General features: G+C 45.5%; 1 protein-coding gene across 3 annotated transcripts; it reads left to right on the top strand.

Annotated features, from left to right (window-relative positions):
- Positions 1 to 1,099: 1,099 nt before the first annotated feature.
- On the top strand, positions 1,100 to 20,912 carry atxn2l (ataxin 2-like). 3 transcript variants are annotated; one of them, XM_070847964.1, is made up of 24 exons: positions 1,100 to 1,196; positions 1,588 to 1,645; positions 3,160 to 3,216; positions 4,608 to 4,679; positions 4,785 to 4,824; positions 4,855 to 4,998; positions 5,869 to 5,987; positions 6,949 to 7,040; positions 7,957 to 8,163; positions 8,455 to 8,765; positions 9,771 to 9,854; positions 10,506 to 10,646; positions 12,781 to 12,858; positions 13,654 to 13,715; positions 14,725 to 15,032; positions 15,923 to 15,992; positions 16,720 to 16,881; positions 16,980 to 17,043; positions 17,915 to 18,081; positions 18,210 to 18,342; positions 18,468 to 18,580; positions 19,238 to 19,420; positions 19,945 to 20,095; positions 20,482 to 20,912. In XM_070847964.1, exons 1-24 carry the CDS (start codon positions 1,180 to 1,182, stop codon positions 20,538 to 20,540), a joined length of 2,892 nt encoding a protein of 963 aa, XP_070704065.1. In that variant the 5' UTR covers positions 1,100 to 1,179; the 3' UTR covers positions 20,541 to 20,912. The 3 variants fall into 3 exon arrangements, with proteins under 3 accessions (XP_070704065.1, XP_070704066.1, XP_070704063.1); XM_070847965.1 differs by having other exon boundaries at positions 4,785 to 4,998; positions 19,337 to 19,420; XM_070847962.1 differs by having other exon boundaries at positions 4,785 to 4,998.
- The last annotated feature ends 190 nt before the right edge of the window (positions 20,913 to 21,102 follow it).

Raw genomic sequence — 21,102 nt, 5'->3', positions numbered from 1 at the left:
TTTCAGGTACTACATTGAATTTAATGATATAATATAAATATAGTGAAACATACTGCTCGGTGTGTGGTCTTTTTTTTTTTTTTTGTTTCTCCTCTCCTCCAAGCTTCAAATGCTGTTCTTCTTAAATGGCAGTGACACTGACGGGCCTTTTCGTCAGGTTTACATACGTCTGGATTCTGGTGTTTTTAACCTTGAGCCCTATTTGTACAGGTGTCTAGATGACTGGTAGGCACAAAACCAATATCCACTGAAGTAATCAGAACCTTAAAGAGCTTTATACTTGATTTTGACGATCGTTATTTACGCAGATTCTGTGTTTAAATGTTGCGCATTCCTAAATCAAGCTGCTTTAATCAAATTACTGCCAGAAGCACATCAGTATATGGACAATTTGCGAAAACACTTGTCAATATTACGGTACATGAAGTTTCTAGAATTGATCATCTCAGGCACGGACATCGCCAGGTCACCATCCACACCACGGGATGTGGTTGGGAGCTCCTTAAAAAAAACTATAGAATTACTTTGTCAAGGTCAACAATGAGATTTTATGCTGATTTAATTTGTATTCAAATTAATGTATTTGGTGAATAACTTATAATACTCTTTTATTACTTGTTCTGGGGATAAAACTGAATAAAGTTAGTATTTGTAGCTAAAGGCCGAATAAAAACATGCTCCAGCATCAGTTTCCTCAGGTGACCTTTGTGTTTAGGAATCAGCTCGTCAGATAAATGACTGACATCACAACAAACCAATCAGGAAGAAGGACGCACATGATTGACTGGGAAGCTGTCCAATCAGCTTCTATATTTAATCAGTAGGCGGGGTTTGCGATTGGTGCGTTCGTTTCAGTTTCTCGGCTGAGCCCGGCCGCTCTCTAGCTACTGTTGATAAGCAACGATCTTCACACTTTCTGAGTACCAACACCACTGAAAATGATGACTTAAGATTCAATAAAAGTATTTATAGAATAAATCCAAATGTTCTCATGTTTTTTTAATCCCTGGGGCCAGTCTGCTTGCCCGGTTGGTGCCGCATCACATGGACAGCACTTACCGGGTTTAGTCAAATCGAGCGCCCCCGCTGCTGTGTTTTGTTGTTTTTCAGCGGTGTATCGTGTTTGGCCTGTCAAACCGTGTGACTTTTCACTGGGACGACGAGACTGGAACACCAGGGATGCACATGACTAAAAAGTATAACTTCTTTACCAAGACTTCTTCAGCTGTCGGCCTCTAAAGAGCCGCCAGCACATTTATTAGCGGTTCCTTTGTGTCTCGGTTGGTTAAATTCGACGTCTGCGCCGAGCTAGCTCCGTTAGCCGATTTAGCTAGCTGATTGTACAATTCTGTAACGTACAACCAAAACAGAAAGCGTCTCCGACTTCATCCTGTAGAGATGCGGTTTAGAAGATGGTAGTTATTGCGATGTTTGTCAAAGCATGTCATGTCAACCTTTAAGTCGCTCGCCTGCTAGCTGCAGAGGCTGCCAGGGGCTTGTGTTTATTGTTCTCAGTGCTGGGGCAGCTGGCACCTTTAGCTGTTAGCTCACGTTTATTATCCCCCCCCCCTCCCTCCCTCTCTGCAGGACCAGGACCACCATGAAACCTCCATCACAGACCCAGTCATCCCCTGTCAGCAGCCTGGTGAGTAGTAACAGCTCAGTGCATGCTGTGTGTCCTTTATGACAGCCAGGTGTGCACACCTTTACCTGGACCTGAGCAGAACACCTCCCTGTCATCATGCTGAAGAGTCCATAAAGGTGCAGTCCGTAGACCAAATGTAAACACATGGGCGGACGTAAAGAGCAGGACAGGAAACTGTCACTAGTTACTGAGTTATCTGCCCACTAGTTTATGGATTAACACATTAATCACTCGGTCCTTTAAAACATTAAAAAAAAGAAATGTCCACCACCATATCCCAGAGATATGGGTGACCTTCAGATAGTCCAATACCAACAATATTCAGTAACGCTGTCATTGGGCTCTCCCAGAGGAACAAACTGAATTATTTAATACAAGGTAAGAACAAGGAAAAGAATAGAAAGCCTTTATTGTCATTCTACTGGGTACAATGAGATTAAAGGGCAGCTCCTTAAAGTGCACACAGTATACAAAAGGTAGCAGAAAAAGTGAGATTCTGGTATAATAAGTAATAAAAGGTTGACACTGAAGGACCTGGAGCAACCACATTATTAGAACCTTTGTTCAGAATAGGACTTAAATGATTAGTCAATTATCAAACTTGTTGATTAGTTTTCTGCTGATCTACAAATCGACTAATCGTTGCAGCTCTAACTGCCATCGTCTCAAATTTACAGTATCAAAAGTAGTTTGGTGTCATTATATCATTATTGGGTTGTTTGTGCTGATATGTTTGAGCCATTTTAGCTATTTTAAAAATAGATCTTAATTTTTAAACGAGTCACTGTGTTCTACACAGGGAGCCCACTGATCCTGGGATTTCTGGAAAGTCATGGAATTAAGCAAAGCCTGTTCCAGGCCGGGGAAGTCAGGGAATTTGTTTAATAAATCCTTGGGGCGAGTACTGGACAATCAGGGTTTACTTATTCTAAAAAATGAGAATTTGATTATTCACTAAACAGATATGTTTTGTAACATCTTTTTCAGGTTGTTAGCGCCCATTCCTCCTCTTCAGCTCCTGCTCTAATGTCAGCGACCTTCTGCTGTTTATTTTATTTTTCTTGTTTTACCGTTTTAAGTGTTATGGTTCTGTGCTTTGTGCTGCAGTTTGTGAATGAATTGTGCTGTATAAAGTTTATTATTATTATTACTATATATTACTATTATTTGGTCTTTAAAAATGTCACAAAATAGTTTTTGTCCAAACAACAGTTCAGAACACGGATACTGTCCGTCTGCTTTCATAAAAGACAAAGAATAAAAAGACTTTGAGACATTTTTGGAGAATTCAGACGATTTTGGGGAATTTTTCCTTGAAAGAAAATTAATTAGATGAATAATCATTCAACAAAACTTAATTGTCTCAGCTCCATTACAAATTGGCCAATATATCCCTATTAAACTCTCCAACATGATAAATGATAATGACCACGCCACCTGTCCTGACCTTTGACCCGCGGGTGACAGTTGATACTTCACTGTCCAACATGCCGACATGTCATCTGTATCTGCAGGTGTTTGAAGGCGTCTACAACAACGCCAGGATGCTTCACTTCCTCACGGCCGTCGTGGTGAGTACAGCTCTGTCCTCCAGTCCTGCTGCTCTGTTTTTAATGTGTTGATGCTTTGGTTTTGGCAGAAGCACCACATGCAAACAGACGGAGGCTGAACAAGGACAACGACGTCCATACTAACACGCCTGAAAACTCATAACCTCCCTCACTCACACTGAGGCGAATGTAGTGAACAAAGAAAGCAGATTTTATTCCTTCCTGGTTCCTGTCGCCTCCGCCTCTCTCACATCAAGCTTACTTGAATGGTAACACATCAGAGTTTTACTACCTGAAGGGTCAACACATGTGGTCAGCACAGCTCTCACATCGGTCTCTGCTCGGTTCCCTTGCTGTCTGCTCTCACGCTGGCGCCTCTGCTGGACGTCGTACTGGAGAGCAGGATTTACCTTTGTTCCCTCAGGTGTCCAGCCCTTTTGTTCGCTACCTGCGTTTCTTTGTGAACTGGCCGCTTGTATAATAGCTTTGGGATATCCCCATGCTGGTACTGGTACTGGATACAGACTGGTATAGCTGGACTGGGGATGGATCAGCTTTTAGCATTATTCACTTCAAACAAGCTGCCTGGAGAAGCTCCTGTTCAGCTGGTTCCAACGCTAACGCTACCTAGCCTACGTCCAGGTGAGTAGAAAGAAGGACGGGGAGGGCTGGATGGTGGTAGATTAGTGGTGCTGCCGCCTAAACCACCGGGTCACTAGACAGAACCTCTCATACCTACAACTATCGACCTTATGGCCACCAGTGCAGGCTGCCCTTACAGAACCAGGCTGAATGACACAACATTCGGACCGTCAGACCTGTAGGATGAAGGTCAGACGTCAGACAGACGACCTGCTGCTGCGTTTAAAACGTTTCAACACCTGAACTGTTTATTGCGTCCTATTTATCACTTTACTAACAAGTCGGTAAATGTGTATCTGTGTGTTTGTTTGTTGCCTTTTAGTTTTACAAAGTCAAGAAAGTAATGTTTCAGTCCAGCCTTACAAATAAAGTCTCCACTCGGCGAGGCTTATTGATTAAACCCTGGTAATTGATCGGTACTCGCTATCCGCCGATGCCCAAAGCTCAGGTAAGGGACTCTGAATCAGGACTGAAACAGCTGGATTGGTGCCTCTGTATAAAAGCTTGTATCCTGTGCATGTAGTCAGAAGCAGCATAACAAAGTGCAGAATGTAAAAGGCTGCTAGCACAGACGACCAGATCTGCTCTGGCGTCGTTTGTTTTCTTCCAGAAAAGGGTCACGTGATGTGGCGTGACGAATCAGGATAAGACCCAGTCAGGAAGCAGACGTGGGTGTCTGCGTCACTGTGTTAAATCAGAAGTAATGCTGTTTAAAATGAGAACATGGTGGCGAGGATGGAGCCTGAATCTCTCCCCCCTGATGGTTACAGGGCTCCACCTGCGATGTGAGAGTGAAAAATGGAGCAGTGTATGAAGGAATCTTCAAGACGTTAAGCTCCCAGGTGAAACACCTCTTTACACTGTGCTGCATCCTTCTCTCTTTGGCCCCACGTGCTCCGGGCTGCTGCAGTAACTGATTACTCTGTGTGTCCTCCTCCGTCTACCAGTGTGAGCTGGCTGTGGATGCTGTTCACAAACAGAGCGATGGTGGAGGAGGAGGAGGAGGAGGAGGAGGAGGAGGAGGAGGAGGAGGAGGAGGAGGAGGTGGCAGCCAGTCCTCTTCACCCAAGATTGAAGACATCACTGACACAATGATCTTCAGCCCCACCGACCTGGTGACCATGACCTGCCGCGATGTCGACTTAAGCTTTGCTGTCAGAGGTAACCAGACTCGTGGATGGAGTTTTTGATCTTGGTGGTGCAGAAGGAAAGTTCAAAGTTACACCAGCGCCTGTAAAACTTTTCTTTAAACCTCAGTCCTATCTCTACACATCCTGGTGTCTAAATGACTGGCGGGTAGGAAACGTGTTGGAGGCTGCGACGGCTGAAAAACAGTTGTTTTCCTCGCATAACATAGGACTTTGTGTGACTTTGATGTTTTAAAGGATCAGTTCACATAAGAACTAACCCTTTAAAACACACTGACTGATGGAGGCAGCAGCAGAGCAGCAGCTCCTGTGTCCTGTTCTCTAAAATCCCTGTTTTAGTGAATGTAGTCTGGTGTGTGTGCTGTTTGTGGTTAAACCAAAAGGATCTTCCAGGTCTCTCTCTGGAGGGATCCTTTCATGATGCTGTCACACACTTAGAATAACACTCTGAGCCTGTCAGTGGATCAAACAAGCTCTTTTAGTGGACCTACTGTGATCAGGTGCAGTTGTCCCAAAGGATCACGTTGCAGCCATTGCAGCCCGTTTGGTGTCTGCTGGCTGAGGTGATCTACTGGACCAGTTCCAACACTTTTACTACCTACCAGTCACTCACACACCAGGATGTGGACACAGAGGACCCAGGGTTAAAAAGAGGGGTGTTATCCTTTAATTTGGACACAAACAGAAACGTAGCGATGTAAAGTTTTTGGTTTTAGGTGGATTTACGTGTTTATTATTTTTCTCTTTTTGTTTTATTTTATTTTTCTAAAAGTCTATCCTTCCGCCCTGATAAACTTCTAATCTCACTCTTAGAAAAACGAAAATGAAAAACTGTCCATTTAAAGCTGAACCCGTTCATGTATTTGTTTGTCTGTGTGTTCAGATGCGTTCACTGACTCGGCCATCAGCTCGTCGCGGGTGAACGGAGAGCACCGGGAGAAGGTTCTGCAGAGGTGGGAGGGAAATGGAAACGGAGAAAACTTCGAGCTGGAGTCGGACGCAGTGAGGGAACACACACACACACACACACACACACACACACACACACACACACACACACACACACACACACACACACACACACACACACACACACACACACACACACACACACACACACAGATACCAGGGACATGAGAACATGGGAATGAGTCTGTATCAACGTTATACAGCATAATGAGACTGTAGGAGGACAGTGAAAAGTTTATTTATATGGAACCTTTCAGTCAAATTTTATTCATAGAACATCTTTCAAACACAGAATTCAATTAAAAGTGATTCACAAGTGATCAATTAAAGGAAGGATGTTTAAAAACTGATTTAGAGACTAAAGAGACACCAAAACAACTAAATAAGCATAAAAGTTAATTGAGTAAGACAACAATAAAAGATGTGCTTTTTTTTTTATTGTATTGTGTATTTATAAGAAATATATAATACAAGCAATAGAAATAACAGTAAAAAAGATAAAATACCATATAAAATAGAATAGAATAGAATAAATACTAAAGGATGAAAAATAAAAGGTATAAATGATAAAATCCTATAATTATATGAAACCAGACTATTTTATGGTTATAAAGTTCAATATTATCAGCTTTCAATTAAAAAAAACAATAATAGCAGCAAATAAAATCCAAAACAGAAAATATGAAACCAGATGAATTTAAAAAAAAAAAAAAAGACAACAAACATAATCAGTTTAGAAAAAGCTGGAAGATGAAAGAAGAGTTTTAGTGTAAAGACTCAGAGGGAACTCAGCTGATCACAGAAACAGGCAGGACTCCGTCACCCAGGGCTTTAAACAAGCAGTCGGATTTAAAGCTGACCAAGGTGGAGCACAGAGCAGATATATGGCTGCAGCCCCCACTGAGTCCAGTGTAAAGATGATGTCAGCAGCAGGGAGCAGAGAGAGTCCAGCTTCCACTTTAACGTCTGTCTACGTCTCTGTGTTTATTTTCAGTCAAACGGCTGGGACGCCAACGAGATGTTCAAGTTTAACGAGGAGGCGTACGGCGTCAAGTCCACCTATGACTCCAGCCTCTCCATGTACACGTGAGTCAAACTTTTACATTTACACTTACCCCTGGGTCCTCTGTGTCCTCATCCTGGTGTCTGAGTGACTGGTAGGTAGTAAAAGTGTTGGAACTGGTCCAGTAGATCACCTCAGCCAGCAGACACCAAACGTCTCTCTGTAGGGATCCTTTCCATGATGCTGTCACACACTTAGAATAACACTCTGAGCCTGTCAGTGGATCAAACAAGCTCTTTTAGTGGACCTACTGTGATCAGGTGCAGTTGTCCCAAAGGATCGTTTGGTGGCTGCTGGCTGAGGTGATCTACTGGACCAGTTCCAACACTTTTACTACCTACCAGTCACTCAGACACCAGGATGTGGACACAGAGGGACCAGGGGGAGAAACACCACAGTTTCCCTTAAATGCATTCAGGCTGTGATCTTATCCAAACTCAGTCACCAACATTACAAGAACAACTTGACATCCTGGCTTTATGATATGTTGTTATAATGTTGGCGTTTGCCTCATTCCTGTCAGCCAGGATAATATATTACTCACCACCTTTATGACTGAGACTTATGCTGAGGTATAAAAGAGAGCAAAATGAGGACATTTACAACAGGCAGGCGGGGATTTTAAAGTTTATCTCATTGAGTAGAATATTATCATAACTGATGGGAATGATGGCCAAGCTATAAATGTTAGAGAGTTGTTATTGTCACCTTTTCAACCCTGATATGAAAGTGTAGTAAGTTGTAGTGTTTTGTAGTCTGAGTGCAGGCCTCTATATTGGAGTCTTTTCATTTTCAGCATCAGCTACACTGTACAAGACGAAAGACCAACAGTGCTTCAGTCTAACTCTGTTCATGGCCAATCACTGCTCCACCGCCTTTCCCATCAGACAACATGACCCTCATGATAATCACGTTTGTTTCTCCTGTCTGGTCTCCCAGCATGCCTTTAGAGAAGGGGAACTCCGAGGTCTACCGTCAGCGGGAAGCGCGAGCAGCCCGGTTAGCCAGCGAGATCGAGAGCAGCCTGCAGTACCGCCGGCGGGTTTCTTTAGAGAACGACGAGGGCAAGAGCGAGGAGGACAAATACAGCTCCGTGGTCCGAGAGAGGGAGGACAGGGCCAGCCCGGGGTTCTCCTCCAGCAGCAGGTAAGAGCAACCCACAGGAGGTAAATCGCTGCCTTCAAATTGATAGCAATTCTACCTATCACTGAACTTTTTGTAGCGGCCATTTAGACCCTAGAATATGTAGACATAGGGCCCAGGTTTAGAAATATCTGAACTGCCCATTATTCCACAAGAAGTGAGAAATTGCCAGATGACATTTACTTGAAAACATCCGTCTGCTCTGCTGCCTGTGCACCTCCCTCTCTGATTAAAAACAGGATTATCCAATCAGCTTCCAGGAATTCCTCTCATTTCCTCCTTCTGGTTTTGCAGGGAAGGTAAATACATTCCTCTCCCCCAGCGGGCTCGAGAGATCGGCCTGTCTGGCAGCAGCATGAGGCCCGGAGGCTCCGGTCGGACCGCTGCGCCGCCCTCCGGCAGACACCCGCCGCCCGGCTCGTCTTCCCCGAAGCCGCCCTCCGATAGGAGCAGCCCGCTGTCCGTCAGAACGGCCTACTCTCCTCACCAATCACACAGCAGCCCGCCGGCTGTCGGCAGCCCTCCCTGCACCAATCACGTTCTCCCGCACTCCCTCTCCCACCCTCAGGCGCTGGCTGACGTGACGCGCTCGTCTGTTAATGGAGGTAAGGAACTGTTGCTCTGATTTCTGCTGTTCTTTAAGTGTGATGGTGAGATGGTCATTTGAATCCGGCGTGTTGGAGCAGGGAAACATCTAGAACAGTGCACCAACAGTGCCGGCACACCAAACGACCAAGTGATTTCACTGATTTCCAATGTCAGAATAAAATCATGAGAGTTTTGGTAGAGTTGGGGCGTGTTCCCGTCATCCCGATCATCAGGTGGTCAAAAGCATCTTTACAGACGTTGTTTTATGTTTCTTAATGGAAACTAGAACTAGATCTTCTAGAAGAGTGCGCTCCTCTTGTGTCCCCTCCTGGCATGAAGCAGGTGGGGGGGGGGTGGGGCACTTTCTCTAAGCATCTGCTAGGACCCCACATCTGCCTCCCCAGTCCTCTCTGCAGTTATTTCAATACAATCAGCTGTTATTCCTCCTCTGATTAGTGTCATGCAGGTTTTGTGGTGGAGGTCAGAGATCCAACGTTGCACTGAAAATACCAGGTGGAAATGTAAGGCGTGCTGGGGAAAAACAAAGTGGACTAAGACGACCACTACTAGGAGAGGAAATAGCTTGGGGAAGATTGTAAACATGAGCTGCAGGATCTGGCAAGGCTAGAAGCCAACAGCAGCAGCTTCTTGTCAAATACTGTATCGTCACTGAGCTCCATCACTGCTCTCACTCCAGCCAAGAGGCTTCGTTTTCACCTGCACTTATGAAACAAGCACACAAACACACTAGATTTCCTGAATGAGAGCTCATTCACTGAATCCATCCAGTGGAAAACTAGTGAATTGCTTTGCTCTGTGTGTGTGTGTGTGTGTGTGTGTGTGTGTGTGTGTGTGTGTGTGTGTGTGTGTGTGTGTGTGTGTGTGTGTGTGTGTGTGTGTGTGTGTGTGTGTGTGTGTGTGTGTGTGTGTGTGTGTGTGTGTGTGTGTGTGTGTGTGTGTGTGTGTGTGTGTGTGTGTGTGTGTGTGTGTGCATTGACTTCAACTGCTTGTCGCTCTCTCAGTTTCATCCAGAACTTCCCCCAAATCCCAGAGAATTCAGAGCAACAGAAGCCTGAGAACCCCAAACTCCCAGTCCTCACCTGCAGGTAGGTCCAGCACACACACACACACACACACACACACACACACACACACACAGACAGCTGTAAAAAGCAGACAGTTGGTGTGCAATCATAGTTCATAGTAAGTGAAAGTACTAATACCACACTGAAAAAAACCCCACTTTTACAACTAGAAGTCGTGCTTTAAAAATGTTCCTCCAGTGAAAGTCTGAGTTTAATCAGGAAACACGTCCTTAAATTGATAGTCCTCACTCTACCTGATGGGTTTGACTGTTTTCCTTCACCTGCACTTGTTTTTGAAGTTTAATCGTCTGTAGTCATCAATCTTGTCTGTGTTTGTTTGGCTGTCAGCAGAGACCAACCAGCCACTGCTAGGTTACAACTTTCCAGTTGGTAATACCACAGAATACTACAGATATACAGCAGTGGGCTAGATAGAGAATTAACATTTATTTGACTGAAAAACTTAAAAGTAGTGGAGCAGTAAAGTGTCCCCTGTGCCTGTTGAACTATTATAGATTCTATCAGTAGAGTATTGATCCCCATCATTGATGGAGAAGCAGGTTCCACAGCCGTAAACCAACTCACCCTTCACTTCAGTGATGAAGATGAAATCATAGAGTCGGGTCACTTCTCTTTCTCTCTCTGTTTATCCCTCCATCCTCCTCCCTCCAGTCTCTCGTGCTCCAAAACCAGACGCCCCACCTCAGGACCCCCCCCTGGTTGGCCCTGCTTCCTCCTCCCCTTCCTCCTCCACTGTCACCACGGCAACCACCACCAATCCCTCTGGCCCCACCCCGCTCTTCCCTGTCGATGGTGAGACATTTATTTTCTACGTATTTATTAATCAAGGTTTCAGATCTGGGATCATACAGATATTTAGAGGAAAGCTTCATACACAGTTCTGTTCAAAGGTCTTAGGCAGCTGTGAAAAAAGAAAGAATACTTTTAAAAATATGAAATCTAATCGTTTTTATCAATTTACAAAATTACAAAAGTGAGTGAACAGAAGCAAAATCTAGTTTTCTATATTAATCAATATTTGGTGTGACGTCCCTTTACCTTCTAAACAGCATCAGTTCTTCCAGGTTCACTTGGACAAAGTCAGGATTTAGTAGGATCATAGTCCAGTTACACCAAACAGGTGCTGGTGGTCTTCAGTTTCATGTGAAGGTTGAATCACAGTCATTAACTGAAACAGAAAGAGCTGCAGGAGGATTAAACCTGGGGGGGGGGGGGGGGGGGGGACAAACTCTGCTACCAAGGTGACAGTCTGATGTCACACAGGTCATCATGTTCACACTGAGCGCAGCAACAAGACACCAGGTGGTTCTCCTGCATCAGCGAGGTCTCTGCCAGGTGAAGACTTCAGCATGTGCTGTTCGAGCTCTCCCGAAGAAGCACAAAGAAACGCAGCGGTCGGCCGGAGGAACCTCAGTGCGGCAGATCAAAGACACGTTCTGTTTACTTCCCTTTGGGAGCCGAAGATGTCCGGCAGCCGTCGGCTCAGAACCGGCAGAGACCAGAGGGACCGGGTTCACCGTCCGCTGAAGTGTCTTCATGGAAGAACTGCAGCCAAAGAGCCAAACCTCTGACGTGGAAACACGGACAAGAGACTGAAGTGTGCATGAAACCAGGAGCTGTGGAGCAGAAGCACGGCAGCAGGAGCTCTGGACCGATGAGGACGTTTGTTCTCTGAAGGTCGGAGAGCAGAACGATACCGAGGGTCTGCAGGCAGCGGTGGAGCTGGTGGAGCTTCCTGACAAGACTGGGGCTGCATGTCTGCAGATGGAGCTGGATTTGGTCAGAGTTAATGGTGTCCTCAGTGCTGAGACATCCAGGCAGATACTGATCCATCATCAGCACCATCAGGGAGGCGTCTGATTGGCCCCAAATGTCTTCTGTAGCAGGACAACGACCCCAAACACACAGCCAGTGTCACCAGGAACCATCTTCAGCGTGAAGAAGAACAAGGAGTCCTGGAAGTGATGGTGCCCCCCCCCCACAGAGCCCTGATCCACCATCATCAGTCTGTCAGGGACCACATGAAGAGACAGAAGACCTGTGGTTAGGTCTCCAAGATGTTTGGAACAACCTTCCTGACGAGTTCCTTCAAAAGCTGTGTGCAAGTGTCCCTGAAGAACTGATGCTGATTTTAAGGCAGCGGCTGGTCACACCAAATATCTTCTGTTTGCTCACTTAGGATCCAGATTTAAAAGTACCAGAGTTCTCCATTAACTGTTTGTACTTAAAATAGTATTTCCATAAGGTTAACATGTCTCGAGCCAATAGGTTTATTTTGAAAAGGTCTAATTTTCCTGATCCGAAGGAAGGAAAGACAGAATTCCTCATTGTCTAAACGTGTTTGGGACTCTTTCAGCTCCTTTTTGAACCACATAAATAACAATTCATGTAAGATATGTCCTGTAAAACGTGAAGTGGCTTCAGGCAAAATAATGAGAGAATGAACACTGTAAAACAGACAAGACAAGACAATTGTCTCAATGGCAGAATAAGAAATGATGACTACAGAATACTGAGACGAAGAAATAAAAGAATAGGAAGGTAACTGCTTTAGTGCGACTTGTGGTGATTATTATTATTATTATTATTAATTTTAAATGATTTCCTAAGAATTAAAACAAAGAAAGTGGTCACTGTTTAGGAGAGGAAAGGTTTTTTCTATCTTAATAGATCAATAAGTGGTTATGAAAGTGAATGTGCCGAGTCTAGAAACAACAATGTACTTCACGTAAAAGGACGAGATGAAAAGATAAAAGTGACGTTTCTTAAAACAGTTCAGACATTCAACAGTCAATTATTCAGCCAAAGTGAAACATAGAAGTTAACGGGCACTTAGACCTTCAGAGTCCACAATCCCGATTTGTTAAATATGTCGTTCCTCTCCTGGTGAGAAGGTTTCAGCCGCCCCCCTCTCTGTCCTCCACAGTGAATGAAATCCTCGGCTCAGCAGCTAAAGAGCCGACTGAGAGTCTGTCCAGTCCACAGGAAGGAAAGACCAGCAAAGGTAAAACACTTCTGTCCTTCGCTCACTTCGCTCACACTCGTCCACTGGAGGAAAGCTTCACATTTAGACACATCGTTCAGACACAGTTCCAGAGAGATTAAATGAGTAATGGGTGTCTTAACGCATACATTAATATTTAAGGGTAACATGGGTGTTTTTAAACCTGCGTCCAGTTTGTGCACAAAGCTTCAAACGGGCTGCAGTGTAATGCTTCTGGGCATCTGCACCTCATTTTACCTCGCAGAACACAGGACTTTGTGTGACTTTGGTGTTTTAACACATTAGTTTGGATGTGAACTGACCCCTTAAAACAGCAAAGTCACAATATTACAATCTAACAAGCAGGCCAGCAGCTCCTGTTCTCTAAAATCCCTGTTTTAGTGAATGGAGTCTGGTGTGTGTGCAGAGAGCGATAGAACGGCTGTTTGTGGTTAAATAGAAAGGATCTATTTCACATTTGGTTGGATACTGAATTGGTAAATCTAATCTTGAGGCTGGACAGACAAGCGTGTTAAATTCAGTGTCAAATACCAAAATACAGACGTTTCCATGTTGTCCAATCTTATGTCCCCCTGACGTACAGAACAAATGTAGACATGAATACAAGCAGACAGCCCAGGTTGTCAATAATTCAGTCAGTTATTGTCAGAAATGGTTACCATGTCTTATTAAATGTACCTGTACCTCTGTGGTGGTGGTTCAGGCAGCTGTGATCCATCCACAGCTGTACTTCTGTCACAGTTTAAAACCTTCCCACTGTGGTGTGTCTGCACTGATCTCTCATCACTCTCTCAGCTCCCACGGTCCAGCAGAGATCACAGCTGGAGGAGCTACGCAAGTTCGGCAAAGAGTTCAGGGTAAGAAGAATGTGATGCTGGGGGTCAGGGGTCACGCAGAGGGTCCAGGATCAAGACATCATGGACTCATTGACATTTACATTCATTAACATGCAGTTAGTGCTACTTGCAAACAAACGACAAGAAGTGTCGGTGTCCTCTGGGTCTGAACAGTGAAGCCGATGCTGAAGAGCCTCAAAGCTGCTTCCTCTCCAGTGTCCAGCAGGGGGCGACTCCACTGGCTCCAAACAGGAGTCTGATTGGATGGAAGTCAATGAGGAAATGAGGAGACTTCTCTCCTGATTCATCAGCTCAGTGAACAGTTTCTGCTCTCAGTCTCTAGTTTACAGTCTTCTTTTAGTCAATGATGGTCCATTTAGAGGAAGATAGACGATAAAGCAGGAGAAGCTTAATGTGCCCAATTACCATCACAGTCACCATGAATTACACATGCACCTTGATAACCCAGCTAGCTCCACCCTCTCGTCCAAATATGGTCACTCCAAAAAAACAAGATGGGGACGGCCAACAGGTGACGTCACGGAGTAATGTGTGTACCACACAAGGGACTGTTTTACATATTGTGACAGTAGAAAAAGTAAGAGATGTGGAGGGTTTGGGTGTTTAAATCAGCTTTCTAAACAATTATTTACAGTAACAGGCACAAAGAAGTGGTTCAACAATGAACTAAACTGCAGCTGTGAGTCAAAACAATCTGGTAAGAGCTTATTACAGAGACAGACCTGTAAGATCCTAGTGGTTTAACCACTTCAACGCACCAGACTCCATTCACAAAAACAGTCATTTTACCTGGCAGAGCAAGAGAGGGGCTGGTCTACAGCTGCCTTGATCGGTTGGTGTTTAGTGAGGTAAAATAGCTGTTTTTGCCTACAGAGTCTGGTGGCTTTGCAGAGAAATATGTAGAAACAGGTCCCAGGTTTAAAAATCACAGCTGAGGGAAATATTGTGTCTGAGATGAAGATGTTGGATGTGTTGGTGATGTTTGAGTGTCTTCCTGTCTGTGTCTCAGCTGCAGCCCAGCTCCTCTCCCTCGGCGAGTCCGGCCTCTGCAGATCCTCCTCAGCACACCTCCACGTCACCTGCTGACTCCTCCCCCTCCTCCTCCTCCTCCTCCTCCTCACCCAAACCGCTCACCACCTCCGCCCAAGACCTGCAGCGCGCCTCAGAGACCGCTTCCCCCAACACGACCCCCGCCGCTCCGACCCCCGCAGCTCCCGTTCGCCCCCAGTCTTCGGGGCCAGAGGGGCCCGGGGCGACTCAGTCGGCCCCCGGCAGCGAGGAGGCCTGTCCAGAGGGCGGCGAGGCTGCGTCTGCCGCGTAAGTGACGACTGTAGGCGCCATGACAACGTCCACGCCGGCGGTGTCGACAGGCGTGCAGGGAGAAATTAAAGGACAAGTCTGATGTTTTTTAAGCTTCAGTCTTTGTCTGTTGTCGGTGTTCATAGCTGCTCAGAGCAGTCAGAGGAGGGGGGGAGGGGGCCGATGAGATTTTATTGGTGCCAATGCCATTATCGATTCTGCTTATCAGTCCGATACCTGATCAGCTTTCTTATTGATTCCTGATCAGTTTTTTCACCACGTCGGCCGAATATCATTTGAACATGTGAGAATAAATTTCAGTTAAAAAGACATAAACTGGAAAACAAATGTGAAACTGACAGATAAAACAAACAGTTCTTTTTTTAGAAAAACACACACCTGGTAACACAATCGCTAACGTCATTATAACAGGATATTTCCCCGCGGTTATGGACTAGTGGGTACAGAGTCCAATACGTGACGGGTTCGGAGGTTAAGCCCATGTTGTGTAGACCGATGTTTCAACGTGTTGCTCGTCTTTGCCTCTTTACTTGAAATGATGATTCCACAGACATCACAACCAGCACTGTTGACTTCTCTCTTCATGAAATGAAGCCAGTGAGTTTGACGTCACTGTTTTGCGATCTGTCAGAGTAACATGCCGGCATCGATTAAAGGACGTGATGAGCTCGGAGGTGTGCCTCTCATGTTATGAAGAGAGCTGAGAGTGAAGTGTTTTTGATCCTGACAAACCTTCAGACTGTTGCTCAGACTGGACTTCCTATTTGAATATGTTGTGTGTCCCATCTTCACCTGAAACACTCCTGACAGCTGCTTCTGTTCTGTTATGGCTGCCTGGTCTTTTTCTTAATATATTTTGATCTTTTCTGTTGTTTTCTTTGTTGCAGGCAAGTGAAAAACTCAACTTTGAATCCAAATGCAAAAGAATTTCTTCCTATAAAAGGAAACGCAGTCCTGGTCAGTTGGTCTCTCACACACACACACACGAACACACAAAAACTTAACATGGATATTAAACAGTGTGATTTTACATGTATTTATTAAATGTATATAAATTTATGAGAAACCTTTCAACCCCTCCATGGTTTGTAAAACCAACCAACAGTCCAGATTATCTGAGATGTGTTTATATGAGGTTCTTCTCCATAGACAGCCCTTTCAGAGGGGGAACTAAAGCTGTTCTCCCTCTCTCATTGCTCTCTTTAAAGCCACCAGACTCCTTTGACAAAAACAGCTATTTTACCTTGCAGAAAACAGTAATTGCTGATGTACCGCTGCCTCGATCTGTTAGTTTGTGTTACTGTGTGACTTTGGTGTTTTTAAATGGTTAGTGCAGACCAAGCTAACGGGTTAGTCTGTTGATTGAGGCAGCAGTAGCACAGCGATGTCCCATGTTCAGTGAGGTAAAATTACTGTTTTTGTCAATGGAGTCTGGTGGCTTTGAAGAAAGCAAAGGGAGAGAGAGGACCGCTTCAGTTCCCCATCAGAAAGGGCTGTCTGACAGCAAGGCAAAGTGTTGAATGTACTCTAAACATAGCACTTAAACTGATATGGATTCTTTTAGGTGGACCTTCACTCTGACTATAGAAAAGGACCCGATACAACCACACTTCAGATATTCTGGACTATCCCTTTAAAGCTACTTCAGATTGTCCTGACGGTATTCATTTCTCTGTGTTGACAGAAGCCTGCGACAACCCCCACGCCTCCCCGACCGACCCCCCCCAGCCCCTCTGTGGTTCTGCCTCCTCCGGGACAGCCAGGAGGGGGAGCCATCTACGGCAACCCGCCTGGACACTACCTGTCCTACGTCTCCCCCATCCAGATCCAAGGACCCTCAATCCAGGTTTGAGTCCGTCTCTTTGGTGAGCGTCATGTTGTCAGATGGCGGCAGAGAAAACTTAACTCTTTACTCTCTTTCATGTCTCCTTGTTTCCTCCTCAGGCTCCTCAGATGTATCAGTACGCCATGTCAGCTGTCAACCAGGGCAAATACGCCAGAGCCAAAGGTAAACACTTCACACTAAGACGTTATGTCTGTCACTTTGAGTGTTGAAGGCTAATGTCAGTACTTTCACAGATTTTGGTATCTAAATGACTTGTTACTAAAAATGTTGGAACTTCAAAGAACCAGACTTCAGTTGCCAGTTTACTGCTGCCTCGATTGGTCAGTTAGTTGTGTGACTTTGGTGTTTTTCAAAGGTTAGTTCATGCCCACACTAAACCTTTAAAACACAGCAGTTACACTAAGTCAGTTGTTCCACGGGGTAAAAGTGAGAGTACAACAGTGATGAGGACCTTACAGGTCTATCCCTGAAGGTTTACTAACACCAGCGTTGTTGTTGGATCTCAGTACACAATATGACAACGCAGTTATTGCAGTTTAATCAGTGACTTAAGCGATTTAAATCAATTGCTGCAATTTGTGTCAAAACCTGCACTCATTGTCCTCAAATCTGAACACAGACATGAAACACGTTTTTTATTCAGAGAGATGTACATTTTCAGAGGATATCATCATCATCTCCGTGGATGTCCATTACAAATAAACGTCAAACACAAATCTGCTAAGAAATGACAAAAAGATGCTCCTTATGACTGCAGAACTTGCCTGAGATTCTTCTAAATGGAACTAACCCTGGGGTAGTTGTCTGTACATCCAAGGCTACACTGCAGACAGGAGCTGCTACCAGCTGATTCGGCTCACTTTCAATGGTTGTAAACACAATCTAAACACACGTAGGCCCGCTGTGTGAATTTTGAATCCATGACAGCTAATAAGATTGTTCCTCCAGTTTACATCCACAAAAGCCCCACATATATATATAGAAATAGAACTCTATATATCGGAAACGGTGACCACGTGTTCTTCCTTTTCAGGCCCGGTGGTGGGACAACGTCCGGAGCACCACACCTCCCCCGCCTCCCCCATGATCTCAGCTACAGCCTCAGCAGCAGGACCCCCGCTGGTGGCCTCCCCGTACCCCCAGTCGTACCTGCAGTACGGCCAGGTGATCCAGGCCATGCCCCCACACTACCACCAACAGGTACCGAGGCGGCGAAGGGAGCGCGTCTTGAACATCAGACGCGTGCAGGACTGTTTAAAATCTGTGACCTGGCTTTGGTTTGATGTTGTTGTTTTAGATCTGTCGTCTGTCTCTTTGGTTGTTTCCAGGCAGTTTACTCGATGCTGCAGGGGGGTGCCCGGATGCTGACGCCTGGGGCCCCTCCTCAGCCGATGGGTCCTCCTGGCCCCCAGTACCCCAGCCAGGCTGAGGGCCAGGCGGGGCCACAACAGGCCATGTATGGTAAGCACAACTGTGTAATGGTGTCACATTCTTTTTACCACCTGTGTTTTTGTTTGGAGTATTTTACCCTCGATGGCTCACAAGTCGCTGAATTCTCTTTTCTTTATTTGGTGTTTGTCTCTCAGCCCAGTCGTTCTCTCACCACTCGGGCTCCATGCACCACCCGCAGCCCTCCAGCACCCCCACTGGGAATCAGCCCCCTCCCCAGCACACAGCACCCAGTCCAGGACACACTCAGGTAAGGCTGCTCATGTGCACCGACGTTAATGGTAACCAACAGCAGGGGCTGTACCGAATACGAACACTCGAGTGCAGACTACCGCACAGCTTTCTTTCTTTTCTTTTTTAGAATATCTGTTCATCCTGTTAAAATCCACCATGTTTACCGAATGTCTGCACATTTGTGACAGGGGAGCCACTGTACGTGTACAGTATTACACCATCAGACGGCATGCTGGGTGAAGTTAGCTAGCTAGCAAGGTAGCATACCTTGAGCATCGATTTTAAAACACTGTTTTCTCTATGTCGATGTCACAAAGTATGACAGCAGACAATTAAAGCTTCACTGAATTCCTCAGTACAAGCTTTGAATTTTGAATAATGACACTGGCTGCAGCCCTTCTAACGGCTGCCGGGTGATGAGAAATCATTTTGTTCCTATAGTTTGTTGATGCACAAAGTCTCCAGTATCAGAATTTAACTGTGTTTTACCTTAAAATGTCTGAGCTGCGAGGGGAGGGACAAAAGAAAAGAAAAGTTAAGTTAGTGCTATAATTTAGTACAGCTTAAAGGAAACCAGGCATCTATGTGACGTCCTGAATGTTTGCCTCAGCCATCTCTGATCAATTATTTGATCAATCCTCAGTATTTTCAGTGTGTTTCATTTATCTTAAAGTCAAGTCAGGGTGGTCCTCAACCTCAGTCCATGTTCCACTCTGGAGGCTTGTCAGCTCCCACCCCTCCTAACCTGCAGCCGGGCCACACCTCCCCACAGGCCTCCTACACCATGCAGGGATACAGCCTCCCCACCCACCAGGCGCTGCCGCACGGCTTCCCCACCATCAGCCAGCTCACACAGGTAACTTTGGCTAAGTTACCCTATTTCTATGTGTTTTGGTGTCTAATTGACAATCAGCCAGCAGCCACCAAACGGGCTGCAACGTGATCCTTTAGGACAACTGCACCTGATCACAGTAGGTCCACTAAAAGAGCTTGTTTGATCCACTGACAGGCTCAGAGTGTTATTCTAAGTGTGTGACAGCATCATGGAAAGGATCCCTACAGAGAGAGACCTGGAAGATCCTTTTGGTTTAACCACAAACAGCACACACACCAGACTACATTCACTAAAACAAGGATTTTAGAGAACAGGACACAGGAGCTGCTGCTCTGCTGCTTTCTTCTTTGGTTAGGTGCAGTTGTCCCAAAGGATCATGTTGCAGCCACTGCCACTGTCAGCTGAGGTGATCTACTGGACCAATTCCAACACTTTTTCCACCTCGTAGTCCAATTAGATACAAAAAAATGTGGCCCCTGTTCAAAAATACCAGATCATCCTTAGACCCTCAGTTTGTCTCATGGCGTCTTGTTTGTCCTCTGCAGGCTCACGTCACAGGAGGCATGTCAGGACCTCACCACTCTGCGGGGCACGGACTGCCACCTGTCATGCTGCACTACGTCTCCCCCCAGCAGGGCAGCGGCTCCAGCCCCCAGCAGGGAGCACCACAACACTTCTACATCGGACACCCTCAAGGTAAGACACAGCCCTGGACACAGACGGGCTTACCCGTTATTTCGCTTTGTTATTGTGTGTTACACACATATTGTGTTGGATCTGACCTAAACCTTTAAAACATCAAAGTTACACAGTAACAAACACACCGACTGATGAATAACACTCTGAGCCTGTCAGTGGATCAAACAAGCTCTTTTAGTGGACCTACTGTGATCAGGTGCAGTTGTCCCAAAGGATCACGTTGCAGCCATTGCAGCCCGTTTGGTGGCTGCTGGCTGAGGTGATCTACTGGACCAGTTCCAACACTTTTACTACCTACCAGTCACTCAGACAGCTGAAATAAAAGTTGTCATTAAATAAAACATGATTTTTAAAAAAGCATTTGTGTGTTTCCTGTCTTGCAGCTGTTCAGGTTCAGACTCACCCCACCCAGCAGCTGTCCTTCCACCCGTCTGCAAACTGAAGCCGCCCCTCGTCACAGCTGGATCCAGCAGCGAGGAAGAGGAGCGTTACGGCGTGACGACAATAAGCAAAACTCTCCAACAATTCATAACATTCCCACCTCCTCACATCGAGCTAACACGCCCTTCTTTTTAGCCACACCCTCTAGAAAAGCAGACGGAAACCTCCTCCACGCTGCCTTTCTGCATTTTAATGTGTAAATACAAACCGTTTTCACACACGAGCATGAAGCTGGACTGACGGCATTAACTGGTGGAATCCTTTGGACTGACGGCAGTAGTGGAAACACTTTTTTCTCCCCTTCCCACCTCTGTCCTTTTACAGACGAAACCAGTTCATTAATAATAAAACCATTGGGAAAAAAAACCCTACAAATCTGTGAATTCAATCCACAGCTGGGACGTTGTTTCTTTGTACAAACACAGAAACACTCTTCATTTTTCCTCCTGCACTTCTACATTTCAACACAACTGACAGATTTGAAAGTTGAGCTCTGTGATGAGCGTCCTGTTATTTCTACCACGTTGATTTTCTTGCTGTAGTGAATGAGTGGAGGTTGACGG

Source organism: Pempheris klunzingeri, chromosome 17 (assembly GCF_042242105.1).
Source record: "Pempheris klunzingeri isolate RE-2024b chromosome 17, fPemKlu1.hap1, whole genome shotgun sequence".
Lineage (NCBI taxonomy): Eukaryota > Metazoa > Chordata > Actinopteri > Acropomatiformes > Pempheridae > Pempheris > Pempheris klunzingeri.
The sequence above is the reverse complement of the archived record's forward strand: the minus strand, read 5'-3'. Positions and strand labels throughout refer to the sequence as shown.